This window comes from Urocitellus parryii, chromosome 5, assembly GCF_045843805.1.
Source record: "Urocitellus parryii isolate mUroPar1 chromosome 5, mUroPar1.hap1, whole genome shotgun sequence".
In the NCBI taxonomy this organism is placed as follows: domain Eukaryota; kingdom Metazoa; phylum Chordata; class Mammalia; order Rodentia; family Sciuridae; genus Urocitellus; species Urocitellus parryii.
In genome coordinates, this window is record NC_135535.1 from 117,810,706 (window position 1) to 117,826,440 (window position 15,735).

The 15,735-nt window shown below is 47.0% G+C and overlaps 1 protein-coding gene across 1 annotated transcript in view; it reads right to left on the reverse strand.

Annotated features, from left to right (window-relative positions):
* The window catches only part of B4galnt3 (beta-1,4-N-acetyl-galactosaminyltransferase 3), a 105,724-nt gene that overhangs the window by 22,707 nt on the left and 67,282 nt on the right, over window positions 1-15,735 (reverse strand). Inside the window, exons 2-3 of the mRNA XM_026410981.2 lie at window positions 7,904-8,007; window positions 6,517-6,594 (exon numbers count right to left, since the gene is read on the reverse strand). Coding sequence (XP_026266766.2) covers window positions 6,517-6,594; window positions 7,904-8,007 — 182 coding nt within the window. The remainder of the gene's footprint in view (window positions 1-6,516; window positions 6,595-7,903; window positions 8,008-15,735) is intronic.

Consider the following 15,735-nt stretch of genomic DNA (forward strand, 5'->3'; position numbering starts at 1 on the left):
ACCAAAATAAACCTTTTTTCCTTGTACGTTGATTATCTCGGGTATTTTTGTTACAGGGATGGAAAGCTGACTAATACAACCTCCACAGCCTGGCCTAAGGATGGGTCTGTCTTTCCAGCCATGCATGTGCAAATACACACACACACACACACACACACAGACACACAGACACACACACACCCTGCTCATTTCATGCAAGAAGTGGGCTAGTTTGCATTCCCCAGGCAAGGGAGGGTGGTAATAGCCATGACAGAATAGCAGAGATGATAGGGAGCTAGGAGGAGGAGCTAAGCTGGATTTCAGCTCAGAACTTGCTCCCCTCCACTGCCTCTACCACCTCCTGATGGGAGGAAAGCCTCACAGCTGTCTGCGGGTGAAACCTTATCTACACAGTGGTCTTCACGCTTCTGGCTGGGGTTGGGGGAGCAGCTGGTAAAGAGCTACGGGAGGTATCTGGGGGCCCTATGGGCTTCTCCCACGCGGGGCCTCCCGCGGCTCTCCCAGGCACTCAGAAGCCTCTCATGCAGCGCTGATAGGTAGAAGCAGTCTGTCCCCTTCAGGCCAGGGCACTGATCAGGGATGGGACTGGCCTGAAGGCCTGGAGTAGAGGCCCCCTTCAGAAGAAGGGGCTAAGGCAGAAACCAGTACCCAGGGTGGGTGGAAGGGCCGAAAGTTCAAGAGAAAAGGGGACGCAGGGATGCTGTCCCAGAAGATCCAGAGTTTCAGATTTCCCTCGCTCGGCTCTTTCCTCCTCCCTGTCCCCAGAGCTTCATCTCCAGGTGCCGGGGCCTCAATTAATCACACTATGCAAACAGGCCCAGTCTGTCCCTCCCCTTTGTGGCCCATCAGATACCAAAATCTGAGCTGCCCTTAGGAAACCTGGGCAGAGGTGGGAGGGACACCCAAACGGATGCCCAGACGGAAGGAAGCAGCAGGAGGGAGGGGAGGGAGGGAGGGCAGAAGGGCAGCAGCTCCTCAGCAGCCAGAGATCTGGGTGTGGCTGGCGGGATGGCCATGGCCTTGGGGGTCACATGGCCCAATAACTGGATCCAGAAAAGACACGGGGCAGCCTGTCCCTCCCTGACCCTTCAGCAACTCGGCCCTTCCTGGGCCCGCTGGCCTGGTCAATGCTAGGAATGTGGGACCTTGGGAAGCAGCCATTAGTCCCAGGAATATGAGTTGGGGGCTGGGGTGGGTGGGAGAGGGCATGTGGGCTGGGTAGGTGGGAGGCGGGTTAAAGCCTTCAAGGAAGCAAAGAAAGGGGACATTGTGTTAGTTCTGGGGAAATTCCTCAAGTCCAGTTTATAAGACTCAGTTGTCTCCTCCCCACGGCCTGCTCTCTGCCTCCTCCCTGGGAGATTTCAGGGCAGATCCAGAAACTGAGAGGGAGGGCAAGGGGAGAGGGCAGGCCACCAGAGAAGTCCACTGTGTGCAGCCTGCAAGTCAGAGGCTGCAGGGGGCTGGGGTGGGGGAAGGAGGGAGGCTGGCCGGCCACCTGCCCCTGCCCCTCAGGGTCTTTCTTGCTTTAGGAATGGGAACCTGGGGCGCTTTGGGGCAGCCAGACCAGGAGAGGTGGGACTGCTGGAAAAGGGCTGGCCATTTCCTGGGGAGTCTAGACCCTGACCAGCATCAGGCTAGCCTTCGAACTGGGCCTGCCCTACCCTTGGCTATAGATAGGGTTATCCCAGGGAAGCGTCGGTACCCTCCTCCTTCCCAGGCCTGGACTGGGAACCCTACCTGGATTTGTGTCCCTCCAAGTGTGGGGGATTTTATATCTAGCAGGGATATGGGACTCCAGCACACCAGTCCTGCCTTCTGCTCACACTCTCCCTGTCCAGTAGGGGCTAAGGGAAGGGCAGGGGTTCCTCCAAGTGCCACAGCAAATCTATGGCCAATTATGGTTCTGGAACTTCCAGTGAGAAATAGTGGAGAAGATACTCTTGGAATGGTCTCATTTTAGAGGTGAGGTTATTGAGGCTTAAAGAGGCAAAGTGACTCCCCAAGGACACACAGCAATTAACTCTGTGGAAATGGGGAGGGTTTAAAGCGGGCATGCATCAAAAGGGTGAGGCCAGCTTGTTGGGTCCTCACACTGGAACATTCACGGTCTTGATCCGGCCTCTGCTGGACCATGGCCAAGCTTGCCAGGCCTGCAGCAGACCTGTGTGGATCTCAGCTTCTTCCCTTCCAATGAGTCCTCTCAGTGTCTCTAGAATTATCATTCTAAAACAAATCTGATCAGGCTGCCCTGCTGCTTAAACCTCCAGGCAGCTTTGGAACAAAACCTCTCTTTCCGTGGCTCAGCACAGTGATGCACACCTGTAAACCCAGCAACTCAGGAAGCTGAGGCAGGAAGATCACAAGTTCAAGGCCAGCCTCAGCAACTCAGGTGCCCTAAGCAACTTAGAATCTGTCTTAAAATTAAAAATAAAAAAGGCTGGGGATTTGGCTCAGTGGTTAAGCATCTCTGGGTTCAATCTCCAGTATAATAAACAAAACAAAACAAAAACCTCTCCCTGGCCTTTCGGATTGACCTACTTTGCCAGTCTCACCTCACATTCCTCCTGATCATACCTACACTCTACCCACACCAAACTGTCTGTCTTTGCCTAAAGTGTCCCGCTCTTGACTTCTGCTTTTATAAATGCCATTTCCTGATGGAAAGGTCCTATCAGGTTTCCCATGTGTCAAACTCCTATTCATTCTTCTGAGCTCTTCTCAAGGATTTCTCTGAAGTATTCTCTTCCTTCCCCAGGAAGAGTCAATAGCCCTCCCTGGTGCCCCCAGCACATCTTAATCACTGAACGAACAAATGCTTGCAGAAGCTGAGCCCAGAACAACATGTCCCTGCCTTTATTCTATAAGCACCAAGTGCCTTCCACCAGCCAAAGATGAAAGAGTTGGGGATGTGGCTCCACGGTAGAGCACTTGACAAGAATGTGTGAGGCCCTGGGTTCAATCTACCCCAGCACCACAAAATTTTTTTTAAAACGTACAGAATATAAGACAAACTACAATGATGGTGATTGAGAGATCTGAAAACAGCAAAGCCTGATCCATACAAAAACTTACACATAAATACTCACAGCAGCATTTTTCAAAATAGCAAAAACAAAACAAAAAAAAACCCAAAAGCCCCAACAACCCAAATGTCTACCAACAGATAGATAAAATGTAGTACCTTAGCACCATCTTCCTAGAAATTTTTGAGCCCTGAGGGCCATGTGAAGAAGCGATTGGCTGAAGTGCAGAAGTAGGGAGAGGTCCAAGCAAACCGTAGCTCGTGGGCCCATGGAATCCAAAGAAGCAGAACTAAGGAATGCCAGAGGCCGGGGAGCTGGTACAAGCTGATGGACGGCATGCTGAGGACCAGAACTCTCTCAGGGGAGAGAACTCCCACCACCATTGCATCACCAAGACCACCTCTGGGAGGCCCATTGCTCATACAAAACATCCCCAGACCTGTGGCTTTCTGTTTTCAGTCATGGGCAAGCGTAACACATCTACAATAAAACACCCCTTTTGTTGTCTTAGTTGGAGAGTTTTTTACAAAGTTGGCTGATCTGTGCAATGGCATTTAATGAAGCCATAAGAGTGACATACCGACACCTGCTGTGACATGGATGAACCTTGAAAACACACTAGATAATGAAGCAGACACAGGACCACATATCGTATGATTCCATTTCCATGAAGTATCTAGAACAGGCAAATCCAGAGAGAGCGAAAGTAGATGGCTAAGGGTGGGAGATGAGGGTGGGGAAAGGGGATGTAGCTAGGGAGAGCAGGGTTTCTGTTAGAAGTAATCAACAATAAAATTGACTATGAGGGATGCACAGCTCTCTGAATATACTAAAAGCTACTGAACTGTATACTTTCATTTTACTTATTTACTTTGTGGTACTGGGAATTTAACTCAGGGCCTCATGCATTCTAGGCAAGCACTGAGCTGCATCCCCAGCCCTTTTTATTTTGAGACAAGGTTTCCCTAAATTGCACAGGCTGACCTTGTACGTGGGATTCTTTTCCTCCTGCCTCAGCCTTCCTTGCAGCTGGGATTACAGGTATGTACATCTCACCCAAGTACTAATAAGGATTTTTCTAAGCTTCTTTTACTATGTAAAAAAAAAACATGCAATGGAAACCAGTCATCCACCCCCAAAAGGTCATACGCGTGTACTAAAATATCAAGTTTCTTTTTTTTCCTTTCAATATATTAGTGATGGAACCCAGAGGTGCTCTACCACTGAGCCACACTCTCAACCCTTTTTATTTTATTTTATTTGGTACCAGGGATTGAGCTCAGGGGCATTTGACCACTGAGCCACATCCCCACCTCTATTTTATATTTTATTTAGAGACAGAGTCTCAGCCTTGCCATTGCTGAGGCTGGCTTTGAACTTGTGATCCTCCTGCCTCAGCCTCTTGAGTCATGGGGGATTACAGGTGTACGCCACTGTGCCTGGCCTTATTTTTATTTTTATTTTGAGACAAGGTCTCGCTATATTGCTAAAGCTAGTTTCAAACTTGTGATCCTCCTGCCTCAACCTCCCAAATTGCTGGGATTACAGGTGGGTACCACCATGCCCAGATTCAAACATTTCTTTAAAAAATTAATCCTGATGGGTGATGCCACCTGTAATTGCAGTGACTCAGGAGTCTAAGGCAAGAGGATTACATGTTTGAGGCCAGCTTTAGCAACTTAGTGAGACCCTGTCTCAAAATTTAAAAAAGTTAATTCTATTTTAATTATTATTTACTTTTTGTTCACTGTTTTTGTTTTATTACATATTCACACATGTATATATTTATATCTTTTGCAAAAAAATTGGGGGAAATTAATTATTAGTAAATGCAGAATAGTGTGTCGGTATAACCTTTTAAAATAGTTGGTTCATTAAGAAAAATGATCCAAGTTGCCCTCAAGAGAGGACTATATCACCAGACCAAATGATTTGTAGGAGAATTTCTTTTCAAAACGCTATCTCCAGATGGGGCAGGGCACAGTTACCTGGTGATGTCACCTAGTACAAGTGTGCCAGTAATGTAATCCATCCTCTCTCAGGGTTTTCAAAAGAGGCGGCTTCACAGGGTGGCTAACCTAACAACGCATTTGGTACCGTACTGCCTCCTTCCCTCCTGCCCAGAGCAAGCGGGTAGACTGGAAATAAAACCACCCAGGCTAAAGAGATCAGCTGCGATAGGTGTGGCTGAAGACAATGAGCTGGCCAACACCACCCAATCAAGAAAAGAAACCTAGGTCCACTGGCCTGGAGACAAAAAGACACTGGATTCTAACTAAACTAAAATAAAACCCAATTTAAAATTTTCATCCCCAAAGCACCATGTCCTAAGTCTTAGCACAGGCATTGACCGGACGTTATTTGGGTGTGCTCAGTAATTTCCTTGAGCCTCCATCTCTTACTCAAAAGAAAAGAGTACTAAAGCCTATAAATAAAGTGTATGAGGATGGTTGTGCTTTTTTGTTTATGCAGCGTTAGTGAACACACCTTTCCCGGTTGGTTATGATTTTTATTCACACATTTAACTGTTTCATAAGACATTTTGTAAAGCAGAGTTCCTCATGCATATTCCTTATAACCCTAGCATCATAGAATATTAATAGACAGTTCATGGAACAAGCAATTTGGGGGCACATAAGTTGGACCACGCTGAGCTCAACCAAACTGAATAGATGACTGCAGAACTTCTCAGGATCTTTCATATGCTAATGTCCATTTGCAAGAAGAGGATGTAGTACACAGTTTTGCTTTGTTTAACTCATTTAACAATAAACTCCTTTCTTCCTGGAATATCTTATGGGACTTAATGGTCCAAGAGAAACTTGTTAAATCTTTAAGATTAGGGATTGGCCTGGGCATGAAAGTCACGTAATTTTCCTGAGCTTTGTTTTTCCCACCTATAAAACAAGGATTATGATTCCTATAGTTTGGATCTGCCATGTCTCCCAAAGGCCCATATGGTCGGTCCACAGCCTGCAGCCCTACTGGGAGGTGGAGGACCCTTTCGGAGGCAGGGTGGGAAGTTAGATGGTTAGGGGATATGGGGACCTTGGCCCCTTCCTCCTGCTCTTTGCTTCCGGCTGCCATGAGGCGAACAGGCCTCCTCTGCCACAAGCTCCCACCATGAGGTACTGCCTCATTCCAAGCAGAAGCAAGGGACCAAGTGACATGGACTGAAACCTCTGAAAGTGTGAGCCAAAATAAACCTTTCCTCCCTGTGAGTCCTTTATGTCAGCAATGGAAAGCTGACTGACACCAAGGTACTACCTTACAAGGTCCAAAAGCGGCATCAGATGATATGCAGACCTGGCACATAGTAGGCGTGAGCAAATGTCAGGGCTTCTTCTCTAAGGGAAGAAAATCAAATGAACTGGGAACCCCAGGGGCAAACAGTCATACTCCCTAGGAGAAAGTTTTCCATGATCTCTGGAATTATCTGTTAATTTTTAAAAAATGATATTAATAATAATCCTGTCAAACAAGAGTCCCTTACCTCTGAGAGCCAGGGTACGGGTTTGTTCCACCTCAAGTAGCTGTTGTTACTGTTCCCACTTTGGCCAATTTCTTGGTCCTAGTGGAAGAACAAAGAATGAACTTTGTGAGAATATTAGGGTGAGAACCTGGGAACAAAATGGGATTCAGGGACCCTTGAAAGTACCTGTGGGGAAGCAGTCCCTGCCCCCAGGAAGCTTCTGACCTAAGGGACACTCCCAATCACTTACACATATTCCTCAGGAGAATATGTCCTTAACAGTGTCATCTGCATATGCTCCCGAGCTTTGAGATTTTCTCAATTTGTCCCATATGGAGAAAAGTGGTTTTTTTCCTAATTAAATCAGGGCCTCCTGAGGGCAGGGGCTTTGACTCCTTCTTCCTCTACCTCCCCCAGGGCTGTGCCCAGATTTGTCACTACTTGTCTCAGTAAGTGGGAGCCCCTCAGGTACAAATCCTCCCTGACATGCAGGTCCACAGATTCACTTTGGTTCTGGTCCAGTCTTAGGTATCCATGTCTGTTGCATATTCGATTAGGGCCTCCAGACTGAGCTGGACCCCAACTTCCCCAACCTATCATTGGCTCAAGAAACACTGCAGGAATTTCCTAAATCAAGCAAAATGCCGCCCCATTACAAACCGCACACCCAGCTATGTGCAGGGAGGGATGTCTGTCTAGCTTGTCCTCTGGCTTTCGGCAGCAAGCATCTGGTTATTTTCACTAAGGGACAGTTCAGTCTCCATAACAGGAAAAGGCAGGACATGCTATTTGATTTGCCTTTTCTTTCTTTCTTTTTTTCAAGTACTGGGGATGAAACCCAGGAACTCTCTACCTCTGAGCTAACACCCTAGCTCTCTTATTTTATTCTGAGACAGGATCTTGCTAAATGGCCAAACTTAGACTTAAACTTGCAATCCTCTTGGCTCAGCCTCCGGAGTCACTGGAATTACAGACATGCACCACCATGATGCCTGTTTGGTTTTTTTTGTTTTTGTTTTTTATTTTTTGTTTTTTGTGGTGTTGGGGATTAAATGCAGGGTCTCACAGTGCTAGACAAGCACTTACCACTGAGCTGCACTCCTAGCACCAAGACGTGCGGGTTGACTTGGGAGGCTGCATGCATGGAGCAGGTTAGATTGCAAGGTGGCTTGAATAATGCGGCAAAGACAGAAATAGGAAAGCCAGGCCTAGTGCTAGCACCAGGTTTTGAGGAGGGCAGGATGGGCTCAACCAGGAAATCCCAGATGGCAGACTGGGATTGAACTACTTGTTTCTCCTCTGTCTCTCACAGGACAGAGCAGAGGTTTCCCTAAAGCCAAGGGAGGTGGAACAACTGAGGGCCCATGTTAACACACCAGCAGGGAAAGGTGCAGCCCCTGCCACATACCTTGAGGGTCAGCCTCTGGGGACGGTAGAATTGAAGATTGGGATCCACAGCTGGGATGTTCCTGCTGGCCAGAGCCTTGGCCAGTTCTCTCCAGCTGCCATACCCTAGGGAAAGGAACAAATAGAAAAGTAAGGTCAACATAATTTGAGGACCTCATAAATCTGTAAGCTTGGAGGGATGGAGATAGTACAAGTAATTATCTTCCCTTCTGCTCCTCACCCCCCTTCATAGGGTAGGCATGAAGTGGGTGGGGCAAGAGATCATTAAAATTTTGGCCAAGTTGGGAGTGGTGGTGCATGCCTGTAATCCCAGGAACTCAGAAGGCTGAGACAGGAGGATCACAAGTTTGAGGCCAGCCTCAGCAACTCAGTGAGGCCCTAAGCAACTTAAAAAAATAAAAAGGGCTGGGGATGTGGCTCAGTGGTTAAGCCCCTGGGTTCAACTTCCAGTACCCCACTTCCAAAACAAACAAACAAACAAAAACCTTGGCCAAGGTCCACAGGGTGGAAAGAGGAAATGAGCTTGGCTAGAGTAGCTTAATAGTAAAGGGTCCCTGGGCTCAATCCCCAGTACCCTCCCTGAAAAAAGAATCCGCTACCTTCCAGAAATCACAAGAGCCAGGCCAGGTGTGACCATCAGTCTACCACTGCTGACTCACTGCAGGCTGAGATTCTTCCCCAGGTGCCCCTGGAGACCGATTTCTTCCCAAATGCTACTATGAGAGATGGACATTGAAAGAAGTGCTCTCAGGCTGGGGTGGTGCTCTCAGGCAGTAGAACTACTACAGAGTGCTCGCCTAGCATGTGTGAGGCACTGGGTTCGATTCTCAGCACCATATACAAAAAAAGTGAAATAAAGGTCATCAACAACGAAAAAAATAGATATATAAAAAAAAGAAGTGCTCTCTTTCCTCCAGCTTCATCCCCCTCCAGGGAAGCAGCAGGGGATTCTAGTGGGTAGGGGAGGCTCTCTGCCTACCCCACCATTAATTGATGGGTTGTGGGACAAAACCAGAGCTGGGAGAGACCAAGAAGGATAGGCTTGGAGTTATAAACTGCTGGAGATATAAGGTCAGAGGCCTGGTGAAGCCTGGATTGACTTGGAAGCTATCTGTGACCAATGTCATTTGCCTCCTGAAGGCTTTGGAACCATTTGGCTTATACACATCTGGGAAGGCAAAAAGCCAAAAGACGGTGAGAGGGAGGGAGGGAAGAGGAAACTACTGGGGTGCGTGCACGCATTCCTCAACAAGCCGAGAGGCAGGGGCTGCACCGGGGTGAGGGCGGGAGAGAACCAGAGTCTGGTGATCAACTACTGTTACTCACCAGAGGCCAGAGCTTCCTTCCTGTCAGAAGCGCTCTCAGGCATGACTGTGGGGCCCAAACAGCTGCTAGTCCTACCTGGGAATCATGGGCCATCAAGATCTAGATGGGTCTTTCATTCCAATGAGGAAAATGGACCCAGGCTGGTGAAATGACAAAGCTAAGTTCACTTAGCAAATAGTGAAAATAAAACTAGACCCCTCGTGGTCAGGTAGATTTCCACTGGGCTGCTTCTTCTCTCCCCACAGCTTCATTAACATGCCCCACGAGGCCGAGGATGTAGCTCAGTGGTAAAGTGAATGCCTGCCACACAGGAGTTGGGCACTGCACAAAAGGAGACTGACAGTCACCCACCATCAGGAGCCAACAGCTGGCAGTAAGCTGAGGTGTCACAGGATCCCTAGGTGAGCATTAGCAGAGTCACAGGTAGCCACCAGACACAGAATGAAGAGCACAAACTGCAAACGTGGGCCTCCCAGAAAGTGGCATCGACGGTGTGCAAGAGTCTTATGGTAACTCTGGGAATGGCTGAAGATAGAGAGTCACATACTGGAAGGCAGGGGTAGAGAGGGGGTGCTTCTCTTCCACGGTTTTTGTTTTGTGCGGCCCCTTCATGTTTATGAGGCTTTTCACAGGCACAATTTCATTTGAGCCTTCTAAGAACTTCATGAGATAGGCCAGGTCTGATTACTCCCATTTTACAGACGGGGTAAGAGAAGACCAAACCCCATCAATAAACGGGCAAAGGAACTGAACAGGTAGTTCAGTTCCAACCTAGGTGCCCTTCAACAGATGAATGGATAAAGAAAATGTGGTACATATACACAATGGAATATTACTCAGCCATAAAGAAAAATGATATTATGGCATTTGCCAAGAGACAGATGGAACTGGAGAGTATTATGCTAAATGAAATAGGCCAATCCCCCAAAATCAAAGGTCTAATGTTCCCTCTGATATATGGATGCTAACACACAATAAGGGGTTGGGAGGGAAGAATAGAAGTTCATTGGATTAGACAAAGGGGAATGAAGGGAAGGGAGGGGGAATGGGAACAGGAAAGACAGTAGGATGAATCAGACATAACTTTCCTATGTTCGTATATGAACACACCAACCAGTGAAACTCCACATCATGAACAACCACAAGAATGGGATCCTAATTAGAATAAATTATACTCCCAGTATGTATGTGTCAAAATACAATCTACTGTCAAGTACATCTAAAAAGAACAACTTTAATTTTTTTTTTTTTAAAGAGGAGCCCAGTGTTCAAAAATAGGGCTAGTTAATGCCCAGGACTATATGAGACAGAACTCTATCCCACATGCCTTAGTGGCAAACCTATGCCTTTGGGTTTCTGCAGACATTCCATCTCTGCTCCTGTTATAGGAACGAGCGCAGGTTTATCCTTCTGCCATCGAGGTCTCTCTTGTTTTCATGGCTGGCTGGCCAGCCGTCTAAAATAGGCCAGAGGAGTTCAGTGCAGGGGTATGTTCTGGAGAAGCTGGGTGCAGGGGACAGTGAGGTGAAGTGGAAACACGGGAAATAAGGGAGAAAGAGGAAGAAAGAGGAAGAACGCTCTCGGACCTGTACCCTCCATCTTCAGAGGCGCTCAGGGGCAAGTGGTTTGATGACCTGCGATTCCAGCTCAAACATGCGATCTGAAGTTCAGAGCCCCTCCCTTATCAGCCCCCAAAGAACTGTTGGCTAGTGGCTGGGGGGCGGGGCTGCAGGGGCTTGAATGACAAATGAGTCACAGTGTAGGGAGGAGGGGGACAGGCCCTGCTTGGCTTCTGCATTTGGACGACTGGGTCATCTCTTTTGACCTTGCTCTTAATGACTAGATCCCACCTACTTTGGAGAGTGGTGAGGAAATGCCCACAGACACAGCATCGCCCTATCAGTGCAGCCATGGAGGCGTGTCTCAGATGCAGGTTCCTTCTCATGGAATTCTCAGCTCTGGTCCAATTCTTTGACTGTTGGAAGTCCCACTAAGACAACTTATCCCAAGGTCAGTGAACTCTCACTGTGGGTTGTCAGCGCCCTGCATCTGCTGGGAAGTGACAGTCACTCTCCTGTGCTGGGTGCTCTCTGCCCTCTTTTCCAGGAGGCCTCATCCTGGGGCCCTGTCCTGGACCTGCCCAGTTTTTAGCAAGACTCTTGCTAAATCAGTTCAGTAAGAATCCTGCAACCCTATGGGATCACTTTTGATATCTGATCAGCGCCTTACTTCCCACTCTTGCCTTCAGCAACGATCCTGCTAGGCCAGTTCAGCCAGGGTCCCCTGAGGCCTCTTGTTAGTAATTGTCCATCCACTGACCCCCTCACTCTGCTTTTTGGTTATAACCCCCCAGCTGCCTCTGCCGGATTCAGAATTGAGCTCAGTTCTACAGGGAAGTCCCTTTTGCCTACGACAACAGTGCTGAGTAAAATCTGTCATCACCACCTTTAACAAGAGTGCTGTTTCTCTTTAACTGAAGGTAATAGGTGGCTCTGTCTGTAGCAAGGGCAGATAACACTGAGGAGAAGAAAGGAGGAGAATTGCAGGGAGAAAATTCAGTGAAGTTAAACCTAGCCAGGCCCTGCCCGTGGGTCATATGTGTGTCTGGGTGGTCTGAGACACCTGGAATCCTCAATAGCCTAGCCTTTAGCAATTTAAGGAGTACAAGTATCCCTTTGCAGACTTGGCCATATAGCAGGAAGACAAGTAAGGCTTTGGAGTGAGAGATGCAATTATGCAACTACCACTTATAAACTGTGACTGCTTGTAAAAATGGTTGTACCTCTTTGGCCTTGATTTCTTACTGGATGGTGGGGATAAAAACAAACCAAAAAACCCAAAACCCTGCCCTTCAGGACATCTGTAACCAATGAACTATGTATGTCAGACCCAGCATGGGGTCTGGCACCCAGCAAGTACTCAATAAAATTCTTCCTTACAACTATAATGGACCAATAAAAAATATATATAGAGAGAAAGAAGGAGCTGGAATGTAGCTCAGTTGGTAGAGTGCTTGCCTAGCATGTGCTAAGGCCCTGGGTTTAATCCCTAGTACTGGCAAAAACAAAAGAACAACAACAAAAAAAAAGGGGGGGGATTCCTCTTCCTAACAATTTGAATTTGGGAGTCGGGAGATGTAAGAGATATAAGTTTTAATCCCCCACCACTTCTTTTTCTCCCCCAGTACTGGGGATTGAACTCTGGGGCACTCTGTAGTGGAGCTATATCTCCAGCCCTTTTTTATTTTCTATTTTGAGACAGGGTCTTGCTAAGTAGCCCAGGCTGGCCTCAAATTTGTGATCCTCCTTCTTCAGTTTCCCAAATTACAGGCATGCACCACCGCGCCTGGCCCCTTTTGAATTTTGTGAACTGCAAAGAGCAGTTGACACTCATTCTCTTCTCCCTGTGCTTAATGACCAGAGAATAAGCAGACTGCGGGCCAGCAGTGGCTCTGTGGTCGCACAGCAGCAGACAACCCTGCCTCTTGGTCCCACTGTGGCTGTCCTTCCTACTTCCCTGCTGCCCATTAATATTCACTCAGTGCACGTTACACGTAAGGCACTGTGCCGAGTACCTGGACCCTTCCTCCTCCCCTCTTGGCTTCTGCATTAATCCTGCCAGTAGATATCCAGGCATTACTTCACCCCCCTGGGGGAACTTGGAGCTAAAGAATGTGCTGATTTAACTACTGACACTTGTCACTTGCCCTCTGGTAAGCGAACTCCTGCTGCTCCTGGCCAGACCTCTCCTCCCAGAGCACCAGCTGCCAGGGCCTTTTTCTCCTGCAACAGGTGTCATATTTGTACCAGGAGACAGACACCCCCATCTCAGGTGACAGATAAAGCACCACCATGGGCCTCATATTCTGCCCTCACAAAGCTAGGCTATCAGATTCGCCATCAGCTGGAGCTTTGCCCGCTTCCCTCCACTGGGCAATGCAGACTCATCAAAGGCCTGAAGATTATCATCTTGGCTCTTTGGTGAAATACGGCGCGCGCGCGCACACACACACACACACAGACACAGACACACACGTACGTTATCTTTGTGCTTTTTTCCAGACACTTACATACATTACTTCATTGCTTCCTCTCAACCTCCCTATTAGGTGTTGTCAACTCCACTTTAGAGATTACAAAAAATGAAACAGAAAAGTAGAGTTGTGGGCTCAAGGTCACACAGCAAATAAAATAATCCACCTAAAGAATTTAGTGCCTGCAACACAATAAGCACTGAACATATCGCAGCCTGTTATCTTTATGATTAGTCATGATACGGCAGATCTGAAGCTGGCATTAATTTCTTCTGATCCCTGCTCTGGTGATCTTGCTTTTGATCATATAGTCATTAAGGTCATTCATGGGGGAAGAAAAAGGAAGCTCTTTGCTGCTCAGGCTATGGTTGATATTGCAGATTCCTTAGTGAAACTGTAGACCTGTGCTCCTGACTCCATCCCAGGGACTGAAACACTTCAAAGCACTTTCAATTCAGCAGGCAAGGGCTGGGGGTGTAGCTCAGTGCAGAGCACTTCCCCAGCTTGTGCAAGGCATCCCAGCACCAAACACAAAACAAACACAAACAGAAAAACAATTTGGCAGGTGAAAAGTTCAGATGAAATCCACATGTAAGTATAAAGTCTGAAAGCCTGCTACTAAAGACCTCAGACTAACTAGCTAAGCCCCAACACACACAGCCATGGCCCTCTCCAGGAAATTCTCCTCCAATCAGCCAAACACATAAGAATATCTTCAAACCTCTACCTGTGTTCAGTAGGGCATTTTACCAGGTAAATAATTATAAGGATAGCAATAGTAATAGCAGCTAACATTAATGAGCACTGGTTATATACAAGGCACCATGTTAAGAATTTTATTTCACTGTGTAAAGAGGTAATAATGTGCACACACATGCCACTTCATGGTGAGCAGCAAGGGAACCCACTAACAGTAATATTAGCTTCAAATGAGTTAGATTTATCTAACCCCTCACTCCCATATCTTATTTCTTGCTCATGTGAAAATGGATTTTACCTGTCTGCAGATGGAACAGGGTGTAGACAGCCCAAACCAGTGGATGATGCAAGCCCATTCATAAGTAAAGGGGGTAAACAGTGGAGCAAAAGGGTAAAACCCCCTTCCTCCAGTGAATAAAACAAAACCCCAAGCTCTTGGTTCCCGCAGGGAACCTGGGGTGAAGCTGAGGGTAATGCCTGGAAGAGAAGCAGAAGCATGTGGGTTGGGGTGGGAGTGATATCCTGCAGGCAAAGTGCATGGAGGCAGTATCTCTGCAGTTCTGTCTCCAGTCTTGAGACATAGCTCCTATAGAAGAGTCCACACCTAGCTAGTATGGTAGAGCATGCCTATAATCTCAACCACTCTGGAGGCTGAGGCAGGAGAATCACAAGTTCAAAGCCAGCCTCAGCAACCTAGTGGACTCTATCTCAAAATAAAAAAATAAAAGGGCCCCCTGGGTTCAACCCTCAATACTAAAAGAAAAAAAAAAGTGGGGAGTGTTGCACCTTCCCTGAGCTAAAAGAGAGATTTACAAGAAGGCTCTAGAAGGTTGGGGCAGAGAGCATAGAAGGGCTGGTTCCACCTACTCAGCCAGACTCAAAGGACCTGAAGATGCAGGATGAGTACAGATTTGTTTGTTTGTTTTTTTTTTTTTTACCATTTTCCTTTTTTTTTTTTTTTATTTAGATAAATTGTCCACTCAAGGAAAGAAAAAAAATGAAACCAACCAGCCAGAAACTGAGGCACCCAGGTTACTCTTCTTTGGGCTCTGGGTCATGACCACAGTGAGGATGGCTCTCATTCTGTCCTGTCCAGGTTTATATTCCATCTGCTTCTTGGGCAGCTCAAGTGCACAGTGATGAACAGTGGGCCTGGGTTGGGTTGGACGATTCATAGGTGGAACCCTGATAGGACCGGACATGTGGCTGTCTCTGAACTTTGTTCTGTTCTTGCATGAGCCACTTTGTTCTACTTTGTTAAATTCAAAAATTAGGCATTTTCTATCTTATGGCCTGCTCAGGAAATGACATTCTTTTTTTCTTTTTTTTTTTTAATTAATTTATTTTTTTTTATTGGTTGTTCACAACATTATAAAGCTCTTGATATATCGTATTCCATACATTAGATTGAAGAGGATTATGAACTCCCAATTTTACCCCAAATGCAGATTGCAGAATCACGTTGGTTACACATCCACAATTTTACATAATGCCCAATTAGTAATTGTTGTATTCTGCTACCTTTCCTATCCCCTACTATCCCCCTCCCCTTCCCTCACATCTTCTCTCTCTACCCCATCTACTGTAATTCATTTCTCTCCTTGTTTATTTTCCCATTCCCCTCACAACCTCTTATATGTAATTTTGTATAGCAATGAGGGTCTCCCTTCATTTCCATGCAATTTCCCTTTTTCTCTCCCTTTCCCTCCCATCTCATGTCTCTGTTTAATGTTAATCTTTTCTTCCTGCTCTTCCTCCCTGCTCTGTTCATAGTT